The sequence below is a fragment of the Plecotus auritus genome, assembly GCF_963455305.1.
Source record: "Plecotus auritus genome assembly, chromosome: 6".
NCBI classification, from domain to species: Eukaryota; Metazoa; Chordata; class Mammalia; order Chiroptera; family Vespertilionidae; genus Plecotus; species Plecotus auritus.
This window is the reverse complement of record NC_137773.1, coordinates 170,260,567-170,283,698: the sequence shown is the minus strand read 5'-3', so window position 1 is coordinate 170,283,698 and position 23,132 is coordinate 170,260,567. Positions and strand designations below refer to the sequence as shown.

At 57.1% G+C, this 23,132-nt stretch overlaps 1 protein-coding gene across 1 annotated transcript in view; it reads right to left on the bottom strand.

The window, feature by feature from the left end:
- CCDC13 (coiled-coil domain containing 13) overlaps positions 1 to 20,532 on the bottom strand; it is a 33,856-nt gene extending 13,324 nt beyond the window's left edge. The window contains exons 1-11 of the mRNA XM_080674690.1: positions 20,403 to 20,532; positions 18,705 to 18,931; positions 16,596 to 16,744; positions 13,956 to 14,098; positions 12,407 to 12,496; positions 8,002 to 8,118; positions 6,738 to 6,842; positions 4,311 to 4,472; positions 3,415 to 3,591; positions 2,126 to 2,332; positions 70 to 206 (exon numbers count right to left, since the gene is read on the bottom strand). Of these exons, the coding sequence (XP_080530816.1) occupies positions 70 to 206; positions 2,126 to 2,332; positions 3,415 to 3,591; positions 4,311 to 4,472; positions 6,738 to 6,842; positions 8,002 to 8,118; positions 12,407 to 12,496; positions 13,956 to 14,098; positions 16,596 to 16,744; positions 18,705 to 18,925 (1,508 nt within the window). The 5' untranslated portion in view covers positions 18,926 to 18,931; positions 20,403 to 20,532. The remainder of the gene's footprint in view (positions 1 to 69; positions 207 to 2,125; positions 2,333 to 3,414; positions 3,592 to 4,310; positions 4,473 to 6,737; positions 6,843 to 8,001; positions 8,119 to 12,406; positions 12,497 to 13,955; positions 14,099 to 16,595; positions 16,745 to 18,704; positions 18,932 to 20,402) is intronic.
- Positions 20,533 to 23,132: the final 2,600 nt, after the last annotated feature.

Genomic DNA, 23,132 nt, shown 5'->3' with positions numbered 1-23,132 from the left:
AGCAGAAGCCTCCTTTCCGCTGAATCCCTACCATTCACTTCCCAGCCCTCCAGCCCACGGTCCACTTACCGAGGGGATCTGAGCCTGCCGCGATCGCCCGCCGAGGCCGGGGACTTGGCCAGGCCCGGGTCCTCCGGGACCTCGGTGGAGGCGGGGTTGACCTCGGACCCACTGGACCCCTCGCTCACGCCTTTATTCCGATGATACTGCAGGGAACAGACACGGGATCGATTCTCAGGGTTTGGCTCCGAGGCCTGGGCCGGCAGGAGGGGGCCTTGGCTTGATTCCGGGCCTTTCAGGGGACATGAAAGAGGCTTCTTTTCAGGAGGGAGACGCGAGGCCTGTTTGGTGCCGGCGCTCCTTGCATGATAATGACATTGAATAATGCCTCTCTTCAGAAGGGAGCTGCCCGGTGCAAGGCCGGACTGGGCCAGAGAGCTGTTCTACATTCTGGTCCCAAAGGGACGCACGGCCTGCGGGCGATCAGAGGCTGACGTCCTGAGAGGGCCCGTCGCTCTCGGCCACCCCACCCTCGCCGCCAGCTGGAGACACTTGGAACTTCCAGACACCTGCAGCCAGAGAGGCAGCCGGGCCCCATCCCTCCCCCGCCCCGCCCCTCCCTCCTCTGGATAGCAGTGAGGCCTGCCTGAAGGACCCCAGCAAGAGGTCAGCAAGGAGTGGACAGCCCCACCCGTTCTGAGAAAACTTGTGTGGTGGGCAGTGCTTGCCCCCAGCTGGCTGGTGACCTTTGAGGGAAGGGTCAGCCCTCAGCCCCCATTTGAGGTGGGGATGCTGGAACGCCCTGTGTGCCCTTCAGACTTCACTCCCCAGTGAGCCTGGGCGAGAGGCAGGGTGAGGACGGCGAGGAGATGCCCCCACTTACTGCCACACATACTGTCCCCAAGCCTTCCTCCTGCCCCTAGCTCTCCCTCAGCCTGGGGCTTTACCACAGCCGATCCTGTGGCCCAGGCTGCCCTGCCTCTGGAGAGGAATGGCTACAGGACAAACCGCCCACACCTGCCAACACCAGCGGGGGGCTGAGGGCTCCCCAGGCTCCAGTGCCTCCCACTGGACCACGGCGCCTGGGAACTGAGGGCAGGGATGCTCTGAGACACACCTTTGGCTGCTCCGGTCAAGCTGGCTGAGAGGCTCCCGTCACTGGGAAACCTGTGTGGATGTCAAGGAATCCTCCCCAGAGGCCACCAAAGCCCCTGTCCCCAGCACCATCAGCACCACAGGAAGGGGCCACAGAGCCCTCATGCCTGACTCCTAGCAGCCCAGGCCACACGCTCAAGGGGTCGGCCAAGGCAGCGTATCTTCCGGAGCTCACGCCTGAGATGCATTTACTGAGCATCTACCGTGATGATGCTACTGTGATCTGTGTCTCCTCAAGGGGAGAAAACTGGAAAATGATGGCGCAGTGTGACAGGTTTGGCTTGGGGATGCACAGGGCATTCGGAGAGTGCCCAGGAGAGGTACATAACAGAGAACGGGGGCCCTGGAGCTTCCCAGAGGGGCTCATACTGGGTAAGACCTAAAGGCTGAGAGGCAGCTGGCCAGGCAGGGTGTGGGGTAGGAAAGGGAAGGCGTGAGCTTCAGGCATGCGCACAGGCCTGGAGTGGGCAGAGAGCAGGGCTCAGTGAGGAGCTGAGTGGCATCACTGTGGCCAGAGCGTGCAGGAACAGGAAGGGTGAAGAGAAGGCGCAGGAGAGGAGGGGTGGCAGCAAGAGCTGGTCACATGGTGCCCCGCTAGCTGGATGAGGAAGTGTGGCTTCCTGCTACCTGGAATGTGAGTGTGAAGGCTGCACTCCAGCCACCACCTTGGGTCATGAGGAGGAGGGGGTGAGCTGGAAGGAGCCTGGACCCTTGAGGACTGGGGTGAGGACAGGGTGATGGGGAGCCAGGGACAGGTTTTGCGCAGAGCAGGGAGACAATCAGGTGTGTACCTGAGAGAGGACAGGTGTGTGCAGAATGAGCGGGGGGCCGGGTGGAAGCAGGCAGGATGCGCTGCAACCTGAACAGAGGCAGGTGGAAGGATGTGGACGGGGCTGAGAAGTCTCTGGATGGTGGACGGACCCGCCAGGACTGGGAAATGGATGCTGGGCTGAGCCAGTGCCCTGCTCACCTGCACGCTGAGCTGCCCAATCTCCAACTCCAGCCGCCGCACCTTGGCCTCCCGCTCAGCCACCATGGCCTGCAGCTGGGCGACCAGGCTGCTGCTCTGCTGAGCCTCATTGTTGAGCTGCTGGTCCAGACGGTGCTGGGAGGCTCGAGCCTTTTCCTCCTGCAGACTCAGGCTGCCCAGAATCTCCTGTAGCTGCTTCAGCTGGACCTGGGGGGCCGAGCAGGAGGGCAGGTGAGGGTCAGCCATGGCCCCTGGGTAAGGAAGGACAAGGGACGACCGACCCCCCAACCCCCCACCAGCAACCCACCATTCCCTGTGCCTGCAGGGACCTAACGGGGACACTGTGTCCCGGGAAAGCACTCGGGCAGGTGGGGGCCATGCCCTTTCCCTCTCCTCAACTTGCTTCTCCCTGAAATTGGAGCCAAGGACGTCCAAGGGGCTCTGGGGACAACAGAAAGCAGCTCAGATGGCAGCCCCTCAGCCAGTGCAGGGGGGAGGGGGAGGCTCTCATTTGGGCAAAACGAAACCCTATCCCCCTCTGCTGGGAGACCACCCTTGCAGGTAGTACCTGGACCCTCACCAGGAATCCTTCAGCACCTGCTGGAGGCCCCATCTCCCCCCGCCCCGGCCCCCCCAGTGTCCTGCCTCGGGGCCAGGAAGGACGGTGTTGGTGACGGTGTTGGAATTCAGAGTCAAAACTCCGGGGTGCCGCAGGCCCCAGAAAGAACAGGCCAGGCTGGGGTCAGGACCGCGGTGCGGCGCTGCTCATCAAAGGCATCGCAGGCAGATAAGCCTGGTTTCAACTCGGTTGTATGGTCTTGGGTGACTTATCTAGCCAACGGGAGTCTTAGTTTCCCCGTCTGTGAAACCGGGTTGTAACGTAGACCCTCGGGGTTATCTTGGGGACTAACCATTATAAACTGCTCCCCCGGGGCCCAGAGGGGAGGGGCTCCGTGTTGCCACACAGACAAGAGTTTGTGCTGGCCCCTCAGTTGTCCCTCCCATTCCCTGATGAGAAATAACCCAAGGTGCCGTCCCATTCCTCCGCCCTCACCCACTTCTTTCTCCTTTGGCGTCCACAGGCCTGGCGGCTTGTGCCTGACATCCGTCTCGTACACTGTGACCTCTAGACGCCCTTGGGCAGCTTCTGAGCTGCCCCTGCCCCTGGGTGAGCATCTGGAGGCAGTGGGCTGCTGGGTCATGCAGGTGGCATATGGGGTCGAGTGAGGGCTCTCAGGGGCTGGGGCTGGGGCTGGGGCCGGGTCACAGGTTTCTGGGAGGGGCCGTACCATGAGGGCATCGATGAGCTCGTCGTCATGCCGGCCCTTCTCCACGAGGGTCCCCATTTGACTCCTGAGGGTCTTCACTTCGCTCGACAGCACCTTGTTCCGGGACCTCACGCCCTCAAACTTCTTCTTCAGCTCTTCGAGCTCTCTCTGGAGGGCGTCCCGCTCAGCAGCCAGTTTCTGGAACCAGAAAGTGCAGGCCTGGGCAGGGCTGAGCGGGCCCGCCAGCACCCCTGGTCCCTCGCTCCCGCTCACTGGGAGATGACGCCCGAATGGGAAGGGGACTTGTCCAAGGCCACAGAGCAAGTCAGTGGAGCCGCGGCCCGGACTCCAGCCCTTGCCCGACCGAGCACAGGGCAGAAGGCACCAGTGGATGCCAGCACTCCTTCCTCGGCTCAAGCTCACAGGTGCCCAGGAGCTGCCCCCGCTCTGCCAGAGTCAGGCTGAGAGGAAACGCACTGGCCACCTCGGGCCACCTCTGGCTCTGTCCTCCAGGGGTGGTCCCCACCCCCACCCCGGCCTGAGCTGGGATAAGAGAAGAGCTGTGCCTCCGTGATGCGGGCCCTGGGGGTGATACCAGGCCGCCCACCTGCCCCAGCGCTGCTCCTTTAAGGCCACCTGGGCCCAGCACACGTCTGGGGCCGGGACACTTGCCCTCTCCTCTTACCATGGACATTTCAGATCGAAACCTCCCAATCAGCCAGGATGGGGCCACCAAAGTTCATGAAATGGGCTCTGCCTGAGGACCCGACAGGCGGCTCGAGCTAACCTCAGGTTGTGAGGAACATACACAGCGGTGACCCCAATCCCCGGGGTCTCCTGCCTCTAAGGGGTGCCTGAGTCCTTGCAGGGGCGTTATGATCTCCGGGCCCCACCGACCTCCCCGGGGTGTGCATTACCTCCCAGCCTTCCTGCTTTTCCCTTTCCAGGTTGCGGATCCTCAGCAGGTTTTTCTCCTGTGCCGTCAGCTTCCTTGGGTCGGGACAGACCGACAGCTCGTCACTGGCTGCTCCCACAGACTGGCTCTGGGTCTGTCCCAGCTGCTTCTCAAGCTCTCGAACCTGAGCGGGGTAAGACTCGCTGTTCCACAGCCGGTCTGCAGTCAGACTCGACTGCTCGGAGGGCCACCCTGAGGGGTGACGGGGGACCCCACCAAGCAGAGGAGACCACAGTTCCAGATGGATGTGGAAGCCCCATAGGAGGGGAGCTGGGGAGGGGAGGGATCTGAGGTGGCACCTTGAGCAAAACAAGAGAAGACACTAGAGAGGGTTCGCTTGGAAAGGGGAAGCATCAAAGTAGATGAGAAAGATCACCCCATCGCTGAGGGCCTTGAGGCCGAGAAGCAGATGTGTAACCCCAGGAACCTGGGAGGGAGAGGACAGAGGACCTCAGTACAATAAGAACTCTGACAGACAGACCACCCAAGACATGGGGTGCTCCTCGGGCGGCCCCGGGTTCCTGGCAAGTGCGAGAGATGCCGCAGAGGGAGGGCAGGGATTGGAGGCTGAGAGACCAGCTCAGAGCCTCACGTAACTTCTTGAATCTCATGTCTCTCATCTGTGACATGGCCCTAAGGCAGGGGTGGGCAAACTTTTTGACTCGAGGGCCACAATGGGTTCTTAAACTGGACCGGAGGGCCGGAACAAAAGCATGGATGGAGTGTTTGTGTGAACTAATATAAATTCAAAGTAAAGGAGCGGAGGGGAGAGCAAGAGAACCGGATAGAACAGCCGGATCCGGCCCGCGGGCCATAGTTTGCCCACGGCTGCCCTAAGGGTATACCCTGAACGTGTCTGAGCCCGGGAATCCCCACGATGCTTCTTGGAATGACAGATCCTGGGGCCCACTCCAGGCCAACAGGTCAGGGCTCAGGGGCAGGGCCTTGGGACCTGGGTGGTAACCAAGTGCTTTGGGAGATCCTATGGCGGCCCAGGGGCAGCCCTCAGCACTGGCCCAGCTCTCACAGGCTCTCGGCAAGTGGCAGGTAGGTGGCTTTATCACACGGGGGCTGGAGTGGATCATTCCTAGGGTCCTTCTAACCCTGGTTCCCATGTCGACATCACATAAATGATGGAACAGAGTTGGGTAAACCTGAGCGGGTGGGGGCGGGGCAGCAAAATTCACCAGGCTCACTGGTAAAGGGTAGCAGTGAGGCCGTGAAAGCGCAGGTCCACGCCTTCATGTGGCATTGTGTGGCGATTCCATTAGGCATTGAAGCGCACACGACTACTCTTACAAGTTTATTTACGCAACTTAACAACAACAGTGACTGTGTGGAGTGCTTATTACGTCCAAACACTGTGCTTTACCAATGTTACTTCACTGAACCCACAACGACCCATGAGAAAAGGACTATCACCTCCATTTTACAGGCGGGGAGACTTGAGGCACAGAGAAGTGATTTGCCCAAGGTCACAGAACTTGTAGACCAGCGACTCAGGCCACACTCAGACTCCAGTCTCTTGAACCCCAAGGCCCCACACTGGTCATGAGTTATAGTTTTTCGAGGGCCTTTCCCTCCTTGGGTTGGTTTCAAGGATCCCACAGGAGACCCCGAGGGTAAAAGCCACCCAGGAGCTGTGACCCCGAAGTCCCTGGGATGAGGGCAAAGTGCTCAGCAGCGGTGGTAGTTATACACCTACTGCTGTTTCTTGGTTTGAAGGCAAAAAAGAAGAAATTAAGCACAGCTAACCTCGGTCCAGCGCTTCCTCGGGCCTGGCCCTGTGCTTGAACACGTTACACACCCTGACTCCTTCAGTCCTCCCACAGCCCTGTGGGGGAGGTACCAGCATAGTCCAGGGTTTGCAGATGAGGAAACAGAGCAGAGAATGAGTAAGTAACTTGCCTGAGGCCACACGGCTGGTGAGTGGAGAGCTGGGATTTGAGTCCAAGCAGTCGGACTCCCCCTGCTCTGAGCCTCCAGGGAGGCTCCAAATGTTTAGAACAGAAAGAGGGAGACGAAGCTGAGTTTTTCCTGGGTATTGAAACTTTCAAAAGTCTACGAGCATCTGGACAAAACTGGGAAAAGCCTACAAGGACACCAGTCACGCAAGTTTCCACGAACTAGGGGGGAATATGCCTGGAGTCGAATAAATCAGAGGCTCTGGCTCTGCGAAGCGCCAGTGGCTGGCACATGGTAACTGTTACATAAATGCTTGTTCACTGAGTAACAAATTAAAATCAGGCTGGGTGGGGAGAATGGGAAACAACGACCCTGCACGGGGCCTCTTTGGGGTCCTGTGTCTCTGATGTGGGCCCCTGTGGGTCTTTCGGGGGCATTTCAAGCCCTCTGCGCAGGGCCGGGAGAAGTCTGATGACTCACTCACCTTGCCCTGCAAAACGAGAATCTGTTGAGCCCGACCCCTCCAGGTCCCTGGCGAGGACAGAAGCTGCTGGATGTTCACATCTTCCCCAACCTCGTTGGCCAACACCTGGAAAGGGCGGGGCCTTCAGTGTGGCCCGGAGAGAGGGCCCGGATGTTTGGAGGCAGAGCGGGTGCGCAGGGTTCCCAGAAGGCCCGGCCTCCGCCTGCACAGCCTGCCTCCACCCCAGAGGCCAGCTGCCCACCCTCCAAGAGCAGCTCCCCCCGGGGAGGCGGCAGGCCCCTCATCCCCACCATTTCTTGGCGATGGATGCTTAGAGCGGACAAGGAACTGCTGACAACACCCAGGTGGGGCCCCTTGCTCTTGACATATTCTGGGATGAGTGAACCACAAAACTGACCAACACCTGCTTCCTTAGTTTGTTCGCCGGTCACCTAGCACTGAGCTCATGCTGGACGGCCACGCCCTCTGTGAAAGCCACTGATGAGGGGCCAAGGCTGAGGGCAGCGAGGCAGAGGGGCTGATGGATGTCAGTGGGGGAAGTTTAGCTCCGGAAGGCCCAGCGCTGCGGCTGCCGACGGGAGGCGTTCAGGCCCCACCTCCAGCTCCGAGCTCAGCCTGTGCCCGGGCCCTCTGAAGCCTGTCACGGGAACCTGACCGGGCGCACCATGTCCTTGGCGCTTGTTTCTACAATAGAACACTGTTTTGGAAATCTGAGCGGTTCCAGCAGGAAAGACAAATGCCAGAGAATTCACTGTGTAAATAAAAATAAATAATGGACCCGCTGGGCCTGCATCCCACGCCTGAGCATTTTCCTTTTGAAAGGGGGCCTGAAATACACAAACAACCTATTCATTTTCTAATATTACCGACGGCACAGGGCACCAGGCAGGCCTTGGCTTCCAAGTCCAAGGTGGCTTATGGAGGAGAGACCCAGGATCCACTGGGGTGCACAGGGCACAAGGCAGATTTTAAGGACTCTCCCTGGGGTGGACAGCACTGTCCTCCTCGCCCCAGGGCAGAGGGTGGACTCCACGCGGGCATGCATGCAGGGGTCCCCGGGGCAGCCAGCAACCCCACTCGCCAAACGGCTCTGTTCCAGGGCTGGTGGAAGGACGTTACTGGAGCTGGAGCCTGACCCAGAGCGAGCAGCATGGTGCCCACGGGGCCAAGCCCTCGCTCGTCCTGAATGGAGCCCGTTGTCCCTGTCATGCCCCTGCCCGATGCCAGCCCCAGCCAAGAAGGCCTGAGCCTGGCGCTGAAATACCTTCTGGGCCATCCGGAGGTCCTGCCTCAGAGACTGCACCTGGTTGCGGAGGTCACTCATCCTCAGGTTTGCGGTCGCCAGCCTGTCCTGCAAGGCCTTCAGCTCCGGGGTCTCCGGCTGGTTGGGAGAGACGGGATGGAGAGCCTCAGTAGTGATAACAATCAGAGCCCCCGTTATGCGGGCACGTGCCGGGGGCCCTGCCGAGTGCTCAGCGAGGAGCCTCTCACTCCATCCTCACCAGCCCCTGTGAGGAAGGTTCCGCTGTCAGCCCCTTAGAGCTGTAAAGCGGAGGCTGGTGGGTGGGGGCAAGGCCCCTTGGCTTGGGCACTTGGTTGGGAGAGAGGGAGGTGAATGTGAATCCTGTCAGCCCAACTCTGGGGGCTGAGCCTTGTTCTGAGTGTTGCGAGAGCGCACACTCACACACACACACACACTCACACACACACACTCACACTCACACACACACACACACACACACACTCACACACACACACACACTCACACACACTCACACACACACACACACACACTCACACACACACACACTCACACACACACACACTCACACACACACACACACTCACACACTCACACACACACACACTCACACACACTCACACACACACACACTCACACACACACACACACTCACACACACTCACACACTCACACACACTCACACTCACATTCACACACACTCACATTCACACACACACACACATACACACACACACATATACACACACATACACACACATATACACACACACTCACACACACTCACACACACATACTCACACACACACACTCACACACACACACTCACACACACACACATACACACACTCACACACACACACACACATATACACACACATACACACACACACACTCACACACACACACTCACACACTCACACACACACACACACATATACACACACACACACACACTCACACACACTCACACACACACTCACACTCACACACACACACACTCACACACACACACACACTCTCACACACACACACACACACACACACACACAGAGGGGGGACCACACTTCCAGAGTGTGCACCCTCTCTGCAGTGCTCAGAGACCAGCACACAGCTCACCCATCTTCACTGGGAACAGAGAGGGAACTGGTTCCTTTGCAGAAGGTACACTGCCATCTAAACACGTGGGGCCTCCCTCTCCTGGAACCCCCAGCCGGGCCTGGGTCCCTTTCCTCGCAGTGAGCTCGCCGAACAGAAATACGGACCCCGTTTAATCCCCAAACGCTCCATTTCCGTGGCTTGAAGAGCTGTGGCAGCCATGAAAACTCTTAGCCACGTTTTTTGTTTTTTAAATAATGTTTGATTTAAACTAGTCAATGTAACATTTTCTCCAATGTGCTGCTCACTTCTCTGTCTTCAGTAGAAGCTCCTGAGACTTGCAGAAGTTTGGCGTGAAAGGTACTCCAAGTTCAGCCCATTCACACCCCTACCTTAGGTGAGGAGAGTAAGGTTCAGAGAGGGGAAGTAACTTGCCGTGGGGCACACAGCCGGTTGGGGGTGCCAGAGGTGGGATCAGAAGCCGGCTCCTCCCCCTGCACTAGCCGACTGGCCCACGTAAGCTGTTGCTGATGCCCAGGCATCGGGGCAGCAGGAGTGCGGGCTGGTGGGCTGGGCGTCCCACCAGCCATGGCACAGACCGTCTGCTCCTGTCCCAACAGGCCAGGTGGGCTGCATTCTGGGAAGCAGGGCGGGACTGCAGTGGCTTTCCGAGCCTCCCTTAGCAGACACAACAAAATCTCCAGTGTCAACGCCAGTGGGAAAGGCAGATCCGAGTAGCCTGGGTCTGCAAAGCGCCATGGACCCCCAAAGGCTCTGGGTAGCCCAGTGGGAAACCCCTGGCCGCACCAGGTTTGCTCATTATGGAATGGGTGTAAAATACTACTTCCCGGTCCTGCTCCCACAGCACCACCGTGAGGCTAAACAGAATCACCGACGTGAACAGTTCTGCAAGCTGGGAACTTATACAAGACCCAAGTGCATCCTTTTTTATTTTTTAACGTGTCCACCCCCCCCCCCAACCCAGTCTGGCTGCCTGCCATCCCTTCTCATTGCTGTTGGGCACTGTCTTCTCCCAGCGACTCTGCCTTGGAATGGGGAGCCACACCCCCTGCCGGTCAGCTCTCCGGTGCCAGGAGCCCCACGGGCCCTGCTGGGCAGTGACCTGCTCAGAGCGCGGGGAGAGCACGCAGGGAGCACCTGATCTAGAACCTGGGCAGTGATGACTCTCCAGCCCTGTTTCCTCATCTGTAAGATGGGGGGTATCACCAGCCTCCGGGGGCCTGCGAGGTGATGACGGGATCGCACAGGTAAAGGTGCTGTCTGGGGCAGATTCTGCCAGAGGGCGATGCCAGGGGCCCTAGCCCGACTTGGCCGGGCAGCTGGTAAAGGGGGCTGAGCGCCAGGCGGTGCTCCCATCGGGGCTGGGCCCCCGTGCACCCGGCAGCCCTCGGCTCTGCCCGGCCCAGCCCTCCTGTCCCGGCAGCTGGGCCAGCCCCACCTCCTGCCGTTTCGAAGCTGTGTCCGCCCAGAGTGAAATCCCACAGGCTCTGAGGGGGGGCGTGGGTCGGGGCTGCTTTCTTGGAGGGGATAACTAAAGCCCAGCCCACGGGGGGGGGGGGGGCGTGGGGCAGACAGCGCCAAGGACGCTCACACCACCGCCTCCTGCAGCCCCAGCAGAGGGCGGGCCGCCCGCTCCACTCTGAACAGTCTACTGAGGGGGGCATGGCCTTTGCTCTCTCTCTCTGGTCAGAGGATGCCCAGGAAAAACAGGGCACTGATGAACTGAGACGGGCAGCCCATCGCCCGCTCCTCCATCAGAAACCGTCCAGGCTCCCTGCAGCCACCCCAGCTGCCATTCGAGGCCCCCCTCCATGGGGACCCCACCCCAGCTTTCTTTGGCTCACATTCCCTTCCACCCCCACCACCTCCCACCCTCCCCCCCCCCCCCCCCGCAACCCCCCACATGGGCCCTGGGCTGCAGGCCAAGGTTTTCCAGCTGACAGACACCCGCTAGCAAACATGATAGAAATACCGATGCTTCCCGGCCTCTGAGCCTTGGCTTGCCTGTTGGGAGGCCCCATCCCCACCCCCACCCCCTTCTCCAGCAAGGCTCAGGAACCCTTCTTCATGCCACCTCCCAGCCGCCTCAGACGAGGGGTACGCTCCCTCTGTGACCTCAGAGCCCAGCCCCTCTAGAAGGCCCTGCCCCCTCCTTCCCTCAACATGGCCACTCATCTGCCCTCTTGGGCTCCCCTGATTTTTGATTTTCTGGGTCACAGGCCTCAGAAGATCCTGTCAGTCTCAACAAGTGCCAGGACCAGCGCTTCCCCCTCCGGGAGCTCTGGCCAGGGGCACGGAGGCGCTCAGCGCTCTGGATAAACCAGGAAAGGCCCTGCCACTCAGCCCAGCCCCTGCCGAGGGCCAGCCCTCCTCACCCCCTCAGCAGCCAGGCAGGTTCACAGACTGGCCCTCAGGAGGCACATCCACCCTGGACCCCAAGGGGCCCGGCGCTGCACGCTGAGGACTGAGCTCTCCCCAGGACGGGCATGAAGCCACGCGGTCCTGAGTGGGAGGCAGCCAGGGAGGAGGGGCTGGGAAAGGAGCTCTGGAGTCCTGAGGCTTGGACCCGGGTCACCAGCCGGCTGCTTCCCAGGGGAATGCCCGGGGAGGCCTCCTGGGATGCTCTTGAGACTCCAGTAACGAGAAGAATTCTCACAAAATAAACTGCCCCTCAAAGCAGGGCTCCATGGACAGCGGTGAGCTCCCTGTCCCCGGGGTGACCCAGAGGTGGGATGTCTCCCAGGGAGGATGCTGTAAAGCAGGGGTCCTCAAACTTTTTAAACAGGGGGCCAGTTCACTGTCCCTCAGACCATGGGAGGGCCAGACTATAGTTAAAAAAACACTATGAACAAATTCCTATGCGCACTGCGGGCCCAGGACGAGTCGGCTGCTAAGCAGGACAGGCAGCGGCACCTGGTGGGCCGGATAAATGTCCTCGGCGGGCCGCATGTGGCCCGCGGGCCGTAGTTTGAGGACGCCTGCTGTAAAGGGTGCTGGACTGAGAGTCGGCGGCCGGTGGGAGCAGGCCCTCCCCTCTGGCCCTGAAATCCTAGGGTTCCAGGTCCTCGGGCCTCTCCTGAGCCCCTCTCTGCGTTAGACCCTCCCTGGCCTCCGCTGGGCATCCCTGGCGGGGCTGTTGCTCCCTCATGGCTGCTGTGCGGATGCTGCGATGGTGGCACCGCTCCCCAGGGAGATGGAGGTGGACCCCGGACAGAGGCACCCGCCCCCCCCCCCCCCGCCTCCCCACCCCGTGGCTGCCCTGCTGACTCCCAGCACAGAAGATGCATACCAAGGCGCTGTCTCCCGGCTGGGCCCTCGGCGGCTTAGCTCCTGCGTCGGTGGCCCCCTTGGCTGGCAGCCTGGCCAGGGCCGTCTGCAGCTGGAAAAGCAAACCCCACGCTTAATGTTTAATTCTGCTCGGCAACTGCGGCGCCCGATGAAGCAGCCTGGGCCGCCCTCTGGTGCGTGGTGGCTGATCTCCGTGGTTGCCTTTCGGCGCACCTTGGGGTCTTTGGTGGGGAACCCTCATCCACCACATGCCCCGGGAGAGGGTTCCGTGGACGGTCCGCCCTGTCCCCAGCCGCACGGAGGAGCCGCCCTGGGAGTCACTGACAACTTAACCAGAAGAAGCTGCAGCCACGGGCTGTGCCCGGGAGCCCTGACAGCCGTCTGGGAGGCGGGTAAGGAAAGACGGACTTCATGGTTCAGACGAGGAGACGCTGAGGACCTGCTGCCTGGGCTCATGGCCAAGACCATCACCACACACAGACGGGCCACCAAGTCGTCACGGGCTTCCCCACCACTCCTCACACGAAGCCCACACCCCGTCTAGCCAGACTGGGCATGGCCCACCCCCGCCTCTCTGACCTCATCCTGTTCCACTCTCGGCCACACGCATCTCATCCCAGACCTTCTTCCCCACTCAGGGCCTCGCACCTGCGGGCGCCTGGCATGGAGGCCCCTCTGCCACCTCTCCCATCTCATCCTCCAGGGACCCACCGGGCATGCTCCCTCCTCCAAGAGGCCCTGGGTGCTGGTCTGTCTCCCAGGAGGGCGAGAACCAGGCCTATTTTATCCCTGCAGCCTCCCCGGGGCCTGGCACAGAGCCCGAGACGGGTCTCAGAACGGTGCTATGGGAGAAAGAAGCTCCGGGTCCATGCCGGGCACAGGGACCGGGAGGGCGCCGCGGAGCCACAGAGCTGGATTTGAAATCGGGCACCACCACCTGCTATGCGACTTGAGGAAGCGCTTAACCGCTTCCAGCCTCGGCTCCTATGAGGAGAGGCTGGTGGGTGCTCCCTGGCACATGGACGCCATCCGGGCTCCTAGGGGAGCGTGACCTGCCTGGGCTGAGCCCTCGCCCCACAGGAGGGCTCTGGGATGAGGTGGGGGGGCAGCAGGCAGCAGAAAGAGGAAGTGAGACCCATTGGTAGCATGCTCCTGGCTCAAGCTTCCAATTAGCAAGGATCCCGGTGAATGCATTTAACAAACAAGCATCCGGCGCTCCCTCCATGCTGGGTCCTGCTCTAAGCGCTTTGCAATGTGAAGTCATTTATTCCTCAGGAAACCGTAGGGGGAGCCCTGCTACCAGGCGTCACAAAGCGACGGAGCTGAGTCCGTCCTAACCTCTGTGCGGCCGCCTCTCCATGACCTCTGTCCCCCTCGCTTCCCGACACACTTCCCCCTCTCAGGATGCGACAGACGGAGGAACTCACTGCTAACACTGACCCACGAGCCCTTCAGAAGGAGCCAAAGCCCCCAAGTGCGGCTCCCTCCCTGGAGGGGTGGCCCGGGGTGCTGAGGCCCCTGCGGAGACAGGGATGACCAAGGCGCCTCACTTCCTGCTCCAGCTCCCGGATGCGATTGCTCAGCTGCTTCACTCTGGTCTTCGCACCCTCGGACTCGGCCATCAGCACCCGGTTCCGTTTGGACAGCTCGACGATCTTGGAGGCGATCGCATCCCCAGCCACACCGGCTGACCCTTGGGGTGAAGGAAGAGAGGGTGAGGTCAGTGAAGAACACAGGCCCACACCACAGACTCGGGCTCCACTGCCAACCGCCAGGGCTTTGAGAGGGGCCCAGGAGAGTCCCCGCACACCCAGGCACCTGGAACCCAACTCCAGCACGCACTGCGGCCACGCGGAGACTCGGCACGCCCTAGGAAGATGACCAAGTGCCAATCCTTCATGCCCTCCTCGGTCACAGGCTCACACATCCACACCTCCTGCCCCGAGACTTGGCTCTGCCCTCCAGTCTGACTCTGGGGGGACGAGGACCGGCTTCGGCCGATGGGATGCTAGCAGACAAGGTGGAGGCAGAGGCTGGGGAAGCCCTTGTGCAGGTAAACTCGCCCTTGTCGCTTGTGTCACCTCCTCAGGAACAGTGCACCCAGGCCAGCTGGCTGGTCCCAGGAAGAGGAAGAGAGGCACACAGAACAAAGCTGACCCACCCCAGCCCAGCCTAGACCAGCTGATCCCCAGCCTACCCCCGGAGGTTGGAGCTAAATCAGCCGTGGGCAAACTACGGCCCGCGGGCCGGATCCGGCTGTTCTATCCAGTTCTCTTGCTCTCCCCTCCGCTCCTTTACTTTGAATTTATATTAGTTCACACAAACACTCCATCCATGCTTTTGTTCCGGCCCTCCAGCCCAGTTTAAGAACCCATTGTGGCCCTCGAGTCAAAAACTTTGCCCACCCCTTTGCCAAAACCGGTTTGGCTCAGTGGATAGAGCGTCAGCCTGCGGACTGAAGGGTCCCAGGTTCGATTCCAGTCAAGGGCACGTAACTTGGTTGCGGGCACATCCCCAGTAGGAGGTGTGCAAGAGGCAGCTGATCGATGTTTCTCTCTCATCGATGTTTCTAACTCTCTATCTCTCTTCCTTCCTCTCTGTAAAAAATCAATAAAATATATTAAAAAAAAAAAAGTTTGCCCACCCCTAAGCTAAATCAACGCTTCCTGCTGAGCGCTGCCGAGGGGATGTGGTTGTTTCTTACACGGGGTTCTGTGGTAACACCTAGTAATACCGATGCACGTGTCCATTCACTCAAAACTGAGTTTCTGCCAAGTGTCGAACCCTTGTGGTGTTAGGGATTCAATGGTGAATGAAAAAGATTTATAGAGCATAAAAAACCAGCATAAATATGCATTCCAATACCTGGGAGGAATGAGTGTTATGGGGTAAACTGATGCTGGGCAAGGGGGTGAGAGTGATGGGGGAGATGCTGCTCTAGGGGTGGTCAGGAAGGGCCTCTCTGGGGAGGTAACGTGCGAACAGAGACCTGGATGAATGAAGGGAGAGACCAGTCAGGCAGAAGAGTGTTCTCAGCGGAGGACACAGCAAGTGCAAAGGTCCGGGGTCAGGAAAGAGCGTGGAGTGTCTGAGGAAGCAGCGGGAAGGCCATGGGCAAGGGCAGGAGCCTGCAGAAGGGGTGGCTGGAGGGATGCCATAGAGGAGGCCGCTTGGTGTGGGGCCTAGAGAGGGCAGGCGGTGGAGCAATCGCTTCTCTGCAGCCTTGCAAAAGGGCAGGCTGCCCTGCACATCTGAGCCCCGAGCCAGGATGAGTGTTTCTGCTCTCACAACACTGAGCCTGGTCCGGTGTTTTGTTTTAGACAGGAACGGCCGGAGCGCGGAGGGAGGTGCCGTAGAACCCCAAGGGCGGTCAGGAGGCCAAAGTCCCTTGCTGTTGAATTTGGAACTGGTCCTCTGGGTGTTCCCACCCTTTAAGGCATTTAAGATCAAAGGCAGGGAGGGACGGTCTGGCACGGGTCAGCGAGGCCCGCTGCTCTCTGCCATTGGTGACACTGCCTCTGTGGTTTATTGGTCAGCCACCTGGGAATTGCTCAACAGGCACACATGGAGCAGAGGCCAAGGTCCCCACCAGACCTGCAGGGCCAAGGTCTAGCTCCTAACCACAGAACCAACGTCCGGCCCACACCCACAGGGCTAAGGTCAGTCTTAAACCCACAAAGTCACGGTCCCTGCCAGACCCATGGGGCAAGGTCTCCACCAACACAGCCAAGGTCCAGCCTGGACCTGAAGGGCCACAGTCCATTCTAGACCGTGCTGGGTCCTGGGAAATCCCCGGGGAACAGCTGGCTTCCCCGTCTCGCCCACCTCTCTGGAGCAGCAGCGCAAGTAGAGTAAATGCCTGCTACCGCTGGGGCTTTTCCACGTCCAAGATTCAACGTCGGGGCCAGAGCACCCACAGAAAGTGGGCCCTGCTGGCCCAGGGAATACACAGCGAGCGAGCACCGTGCAGAACCCTCATCAGGAGTCCCGGCTGAGCCACAGCCCCTCTCTCCCTGCCACTCTCCCCCTCCCACTTCCTGTGCTGGCCTCCTGGCCTGCACACCCCTCCCCTCGCCCTCATTTCCAGGACTCATCTGGACAAGCCCGACCACAGCTGACCCTCAGCACTCTCCTTGGGCACCTGCCGCCTGGAACCTGCTGTTTGCCCATCGCAACGATGGTGGAGCTACCTGTGAAGGCAAATCTGTCCTCTTCTAGCTTCTTCTTCAGGTGTTTGATCTCAAAGTCCCTTTCCTTCAGCAGCTTATACAATCGCCCGTTCTCGTCCACGGTTTCCCTGAGCTGGTGGCGAAGCTGCTCGATCTCATCTTCCAGCACCCTGCAAGGCACAGGCAGCGTTATGGCCCCCGCCCAGGTCTGTCGCGCCTCGCTGGGCCCTAGGGGGTGATGAGAACTGGTCTGAACCAAATAGGAAGGGGAAATTAAGGGACCCTCAACAAGCCAATTTTAACACACTGGTTTCAAAATTGAGACTCGGTGCACACGAGCCACACGCACATGTGCGCACCCACGGGAGAGGAGAAAGAAATTTGAATAACATGGTTTAGATTCAACAGAGAGAGAGATAAAACCTCCACTCAAGAGAATTCATCTTCCTTTTAAACATCCATGGAACATGCACAAAGGCAATCTTAGCAAATGCCAAATAATGGACATACCTCTATAGATCATTTTCCTTCATGGCAATTGACTACAATTAGAAATCAACACTAGAAAAAACAAAACTGCAAACTTGTTGTATGTTTGGAACTAAAAAAAAAACCCCAAACCTCACTCCTAAATTATGTGTGGATTAAGAAGAAATCCCAAATTCATTATACAGCATTTAGAATGGACGGACTGCAGAAGCGATAAATATCACAACTTGTGAAAGGCAGATAAAGGGATGCTTAGAAGGGGACTGACAGTCTTCATTGCACACACATGCCAGACGACCAAAAAGCATTTGTCTACGCCTTACGTTGAGGCCAGGCCTCCGGTTTTTCGGGAAACCTGACAGAAAATCAGGTGGGTGGCTGGTTTTGTATGTTATAAACTGTCTGCAAGGCTCTTTCCAGAACACGAATAACACGTGACCGAGTGTCTGCGATCGCTTCCATTGTTAGGAATGGGACGGGCTCCCTAGCGACAGCTGCTCGGAAAGTAAATACATTGCAGGAGTTATAGGTTATGGAAATTATTGCTGTTGCTGTTAATCCACCAATGGCTCAGGTCTCCCTCACTTCCAGTTTCCTGATTTGGGGAAAGATCATTTGCAAATAGCTCTGGGGTTAACTTGGAGCGAATATTTAAGAGCCATATGAATTTTCAATTACTGAGAGGTCTTTTATTTTTTTATCACCTAGCATTTTTAGTAGAACATTTGGAAAACTGAGAAACCATAGAAGGTAGAATTTGAAGATGGAGAAGAAAAAAAAAAAGATCCTGGGAGAAGCCAGAAGCAAAGAGCCAGCTCAACAACGGCAGTGATTTTTATGTAAAATGACAAACAGAGAATTTTGTGTCAAGACAGACTCCTGCTTCTGGTAACCAGCAGAGATCTACATGCACCCATGGACGTCGAATTCGGAGCAGAGTGCAAAGGTCATGGACACTCTCCGACTTTTCCACCAACTGTCAAATCGCAAAGGAACCCACCCAGAGCTTCTTCAAGGACAGCCACTTCCTGTGTCGTTAGGCCAGGAAAGGGACACTGCACCAGAGAACACTCCCAGGTGGGAATCGGAGCCAGGATTTTCAACGAACCATCAGAATTAGCCAACCCGCTCCTCAGAACCCCAAACACAGTCTCCATGAGAAACAACCAATTAAATCCCAATTCCTAGGGATGGGACTCAATCCTGACGTTTAAAAGCTTCAGTAGATGCCCATTATCCCCAAAGTCCAAAGACATCAAAGGCTTTGAGGGATTTGGCTGCAGTCTCTCCTTCCAGCCTGCCTTCCCCTTGATAATGCCACTTCTAGGTCAATTTTCTCCTACACCCCAACAACAGAGTCCAACTTACTGTAAGAAAATCCAAGTGAATAAACTACACCCTGACGAGTTCCAAAATGCCAATTAAACTTTAAGTGGCTTTTAAGTACATTTCATACCCAATTTCGTCCACAGACCTACCAGATTCTAGAGTCTTCGATAATAACCTGTGCCAATATACCTCTGCGTCTCAACTTATAAACACATGTGTAGTCAACCTGACTGTCCAGCTACCTGCTATTGGTCCTCCACCACCTCCCCACCTCCCGGTGGCGCTCCGGGGAGAGTTCGAAGGCGCATGTACCCCTGCTCAAAGCTGCTTTGCGAGTTTTGCTCCCCGGCTTGGAGAAGGCTGAGGCCATCGAAGACCTCCAAGGGCTCTTCTGGGGCATCGTCTCTGCTGTTGAGGCTCAGTTCCTTTTCCTTCTGTTTCTCCATCTGCTTCTGTAACCGTCTGTGCTGCATCTCCTGCATGGCCTGGAACTGGAGCCGCAAGGTGTCCTGCGAGCCTTCCTCCGCGGCCATCTTGCCCTGGGAGCAGGAAAAAAGGCCCGAGCTGAAGCGAACCTCACAAAACGCACATTTCCCGTGAGGGCTCGGTACATAGTCAGCGGGTCTGCAGCCCCCAGCCCTGGAGTTTGCTGCTTAGCTTTGCATGTGGCCACGTGGGAGTTCAGAAGACACCCCCCCTCCCCCGCCGCATCTCAATCCCCTGAAAACCAAAGTTGGGCTGAGCATCCATCCTCCTCTAGCCCTGACTATGCCCCCAAACCTTGCACGGCATCAGAATACTCTCCATCACTCAGACTCAATGCTTCCCTCTTCCTGTCCCTAAAACAGTGGCTCTCAATTCTGGCCGAACATTAGAATCTCCTAGGAGCTCCCAAAATTCATATGATTTGGGCATGTATGGGACCAATTAAACCCAATTCCTAGGGATGGGACTCAATCATGACGTTTAAAAGCTTCAGTAGATGCCCATTATCCCCAAACCAAGTCCCAATGCATCAAAGGCTTTGAGGGATTTGGCTGCAGTCTCTCCTTCCAGCCTGCCTTCCCCTGGATAATGCCACCTCTAGGTCACCTTTCCTACACCTCAACAACAGAGTCCACCTTACTGTTTCTGTAAAGGGCCGGATGGTAAATATTTTAAGCTTTGTGGGCCAGCGGGCTCTGTTGCAGCTACTGTATTGTGCCATTGCAGTGATAAGCAGCCACAGGCAAGACGTGAGTGGGCAGGTGTGGCTGTGTTCCAATAAAACTTTATTACGGCCCTAACCGGTTTGGCTCAGTGGATAGAGCATCAGCCTGCAGACTCAAGGGTCCCAGGTTCGATTCTGGTCAAGGGCATGTACCTTGGTTGCGGGCACATACCGGGTGGGGAGTGTGCAGGAGGCAGCTGATCTATGTTTCTAACTCTCTATCCCTCTCCCTTTCTCTCTGTAAAAAATCAATAAAATATATATATTTTTAAAAAACTTTATTACGAAAATAGGCAGTGGTGTGGATTTGATCTGTGAGCCTTAGTTTGCCAAGCCCATTTGGAGGAATTTCACCTGAAAAGGTGTCTAGAGGTGGAAGAAGAGCGGGGGCTGGCCCTGGAGCGGAAGGACGGGGGACAGTGACTGCCACCAGGTGGCGCAGTTCCCGCTCCACCCGCGTGTGGGGCGCGAGGCCTCCGCAGCAGAGACCAGAAGACGGCGCTGGAGGTCAGGCGGACCAGAGTTTGCCACCTACTAGGTGGCTCTGGGCAGGCGACCTACCCTTTGAGCCTCACTAACCCTAGTGCCGCGCGGAAATCAGTGCCTGGAGAGGGAGGAGGCGGTGCGTGAGGATTCCCAGAACCAAGGAGGAGTCCTCGCTCTGCGTGGGGCGCGCAGGGAGCGTCCGGCCAGTGTCTGCGCGCCGGGCGAGCGTGTGCGCTCCGGCTCCGATCCAAGGCCCCGGGGTTGCGGGCTCCCCCGGCTCCAGCCCGCGCCCTTCCGCACCTCCCCGCACTTACAACGGTCACTCGGCTCCTGCTGTCTGGGGCCACCGCAGCGGGGTCACCTCTTCCGGACGCTGCTCGCGCTGCCCCGGCAACTGTCACCAGGGAAACCAAGCTACACCGCCCCGTAACGTCACCACGTGTCTGCGGTGGCCCAGAGGGCGCCGGAAGTTCAGAAAGTGACATTGGCCTGGGTGGCCCCGGTGCGGCGGTGTGGGTAGGTAAGGAAGGGGGCGCGGGGGCTGGGAGCGGGTGTCGTGTGCCTGAGACTTGGAAGTGGTGGTCCGCTTCTGGGCCGTATGTTTTGAAAGTTTTGTGGACCAAACGTTCTGCGCAGAGGGGCACATTCCGCAGTCCTGCGGGGGAGTTGAAAAGGGGACGGTCCCACCTTGGATGTCTTTGAAAAATGTAAAAAAAAAAAAAAAAAAAATGCGGGGGAAATGTTGTGATGGTTAGTTATTGCTAAGGTTGTGTTCTTAAAAACGGAGCAGAAACAGGACTGGGAAGGATGCATAGAAATAGTAAGGAAGAGTTATTTCATGTTGGTGTTGGAACTGCAGTGCTGTTTTCATGTTTGCGCTTTAGAGGAGTTTAAATATAATGAACGTGGTTTATTTTCATAGTAAAAAACGCTTGGGTTTTTTTTTAAGGCACTCACTACCATAGTCAGGGCCATCTGAGGATGGGAGACAAATTTCTAGGAAAGAAAATCTGAGGAAGCTTTCTGAATATTTACCCAGGCTTTTATCATTTGAAAATCTTCAAATATCTCATTTTTTCCCTTCTTTTCCCCCTCATAAGGCAGTCCCGCATAGACACGCACAAAGATGCAGCATCAGACCACTCCAGCACAGTGTCACAACCAGAATATTGACATTGACACAATCCACCTGTCTTATTCAGATTTCCCCGTCTGACCGGTATTCATGTGTGTGCATATTTAGTTCTATACAGTTTTATCACATGCCAGTTTGATCGCCAAAGTGTAGAGAAGACATTGAACACTTCAATCACAAGGATCCCCCTTGTTGGGCTTTTATAGCCACACCGACTTCCCTCTTGCCCCCACCCCCTCCTTTGCCAAGTCTCCCTGGTGATTGCCAATCTGTTCTCAATTTCTAAAATTTTTTTTTAAAATATATTTTATTGATATTTTACAGAGAGGAAGAGAGAGGGATAGAAAGTTAGAAACATCGATGAGAGAGAGAGACATCGATCAGCTGCCTCCTGCACGCCCCCCACTGGGGATGTGCCCGCAACCAAGGTACATGCCCTTGACCGAAATCGAACCTGGGACCCTTCAGTCCTCAGGCCGACGCTCTATCCACTGAGCCAAACCGGTTAGGGCTCAATTTCTAAAATTTTGTCATTTCCAAAATGTTTTCTCAGTGGAATAATATAGAGTGTAACCTTTTGGGATTGACTCCCTCAGGATAATTCTCTGGAGGTTTATCCAAGTTGTTGTATCAATAATTTGTTTCTTTTTATTGCTGAGCAGTTTTCCATAGTATGCGTGTGCCCAGGTTTGTTTAACCTTTCACCCATAGAAGTACTTCTGGGCTGTTTCCAGTTGAGGGCTATTACAAATAAAGCTGATATGAACATTCATATACAGGTTTCTGTGTGAACCTAAGTTTTCATTTTTCTGGAATGCCCAGGAGTACAGTTGTATGATAATCACATGTTTAGTTTTACCAAAAAAAAAAGCAAAAACGAAACAGCCAAACTGGTCTGTAGAGTGGCTGTACCATTTTACATTCCCACCAGCAATGCATGAGCGATCGTTTCTCCACATCTTTGCAGTGTTGGATGTTGTCACTATTTTTTATTTTAGCCATTCTAATACGTGTGTGGTGACATCTCATTGTGGTTCTGGCATTCATGATGGATAATGATACTGAACATTTTTCTCATTGTGCTTACTTGCTATCTCTATATTCTCTTTGGTAAAGTGTCTGTTCATGTCTTTTCACCCAATTTCTAATTGTTGAGTTTTGAGAATTCGTTATATGTTCTAGACTAGTGGCCCGGTGCATGAAATTCGTGCACATTAAAAGGGGATTAATTATAGGAAATAATTTAATATTGCTATTTGCCCTTTCTCTATAATAGAAGTGTCAGAGATGAAAGAAAATTAGTGAAATGTATATGAAAACCTTCCTCCTGTCAGAGTCTGGGTGCACCACGGGACCCAGAGTCAAGTCCCTGCCCACCCACATGTGCCTCAAAATCACATGAGACCCAGACCCTGCCGGCTGCCCCCCTCATTGGGCTAGATCCAGAACAGGCCAGTCCCACCCTTGTCAAGCCCCACTGGGCAGGGGGCATAGCCTCAAGTCCCCTGGCCCGGTGCCAGGACAGGGGGCATGGCCTGAGGTCCCCCAGCCCAGACCAGGGCAGGCGGCGTGCCTTGAGATCCCCCATCAAGCTGGGTGGGGCGCATGGCCTGAGGTCCTCCATCAAGCCCTGTCAGGCGGGTGGGGGGCACAGCCTCAGGTCCCCCATCAAGTCCCGCTGGGTGGGGGGCGCTGCCTGAGTTCCCCCGACGCAGCACTGGGGGTGCACCTTGAGATCCCCTGTCAAGCCCCACTGGGTGGGGGGCATGGCCTGAGGTCCCCTGTCAAGCCCCACCTGGTGGGGGGTGCGGCCTGAGGTCCCCCAGCCTGGTGCTGGGTTCGGGAGAGCAGCCTGAGGTCCCCTAGCCCAGCACCAGGATGGGAAGCGCACCTTGAGGTCCCCCGTCAA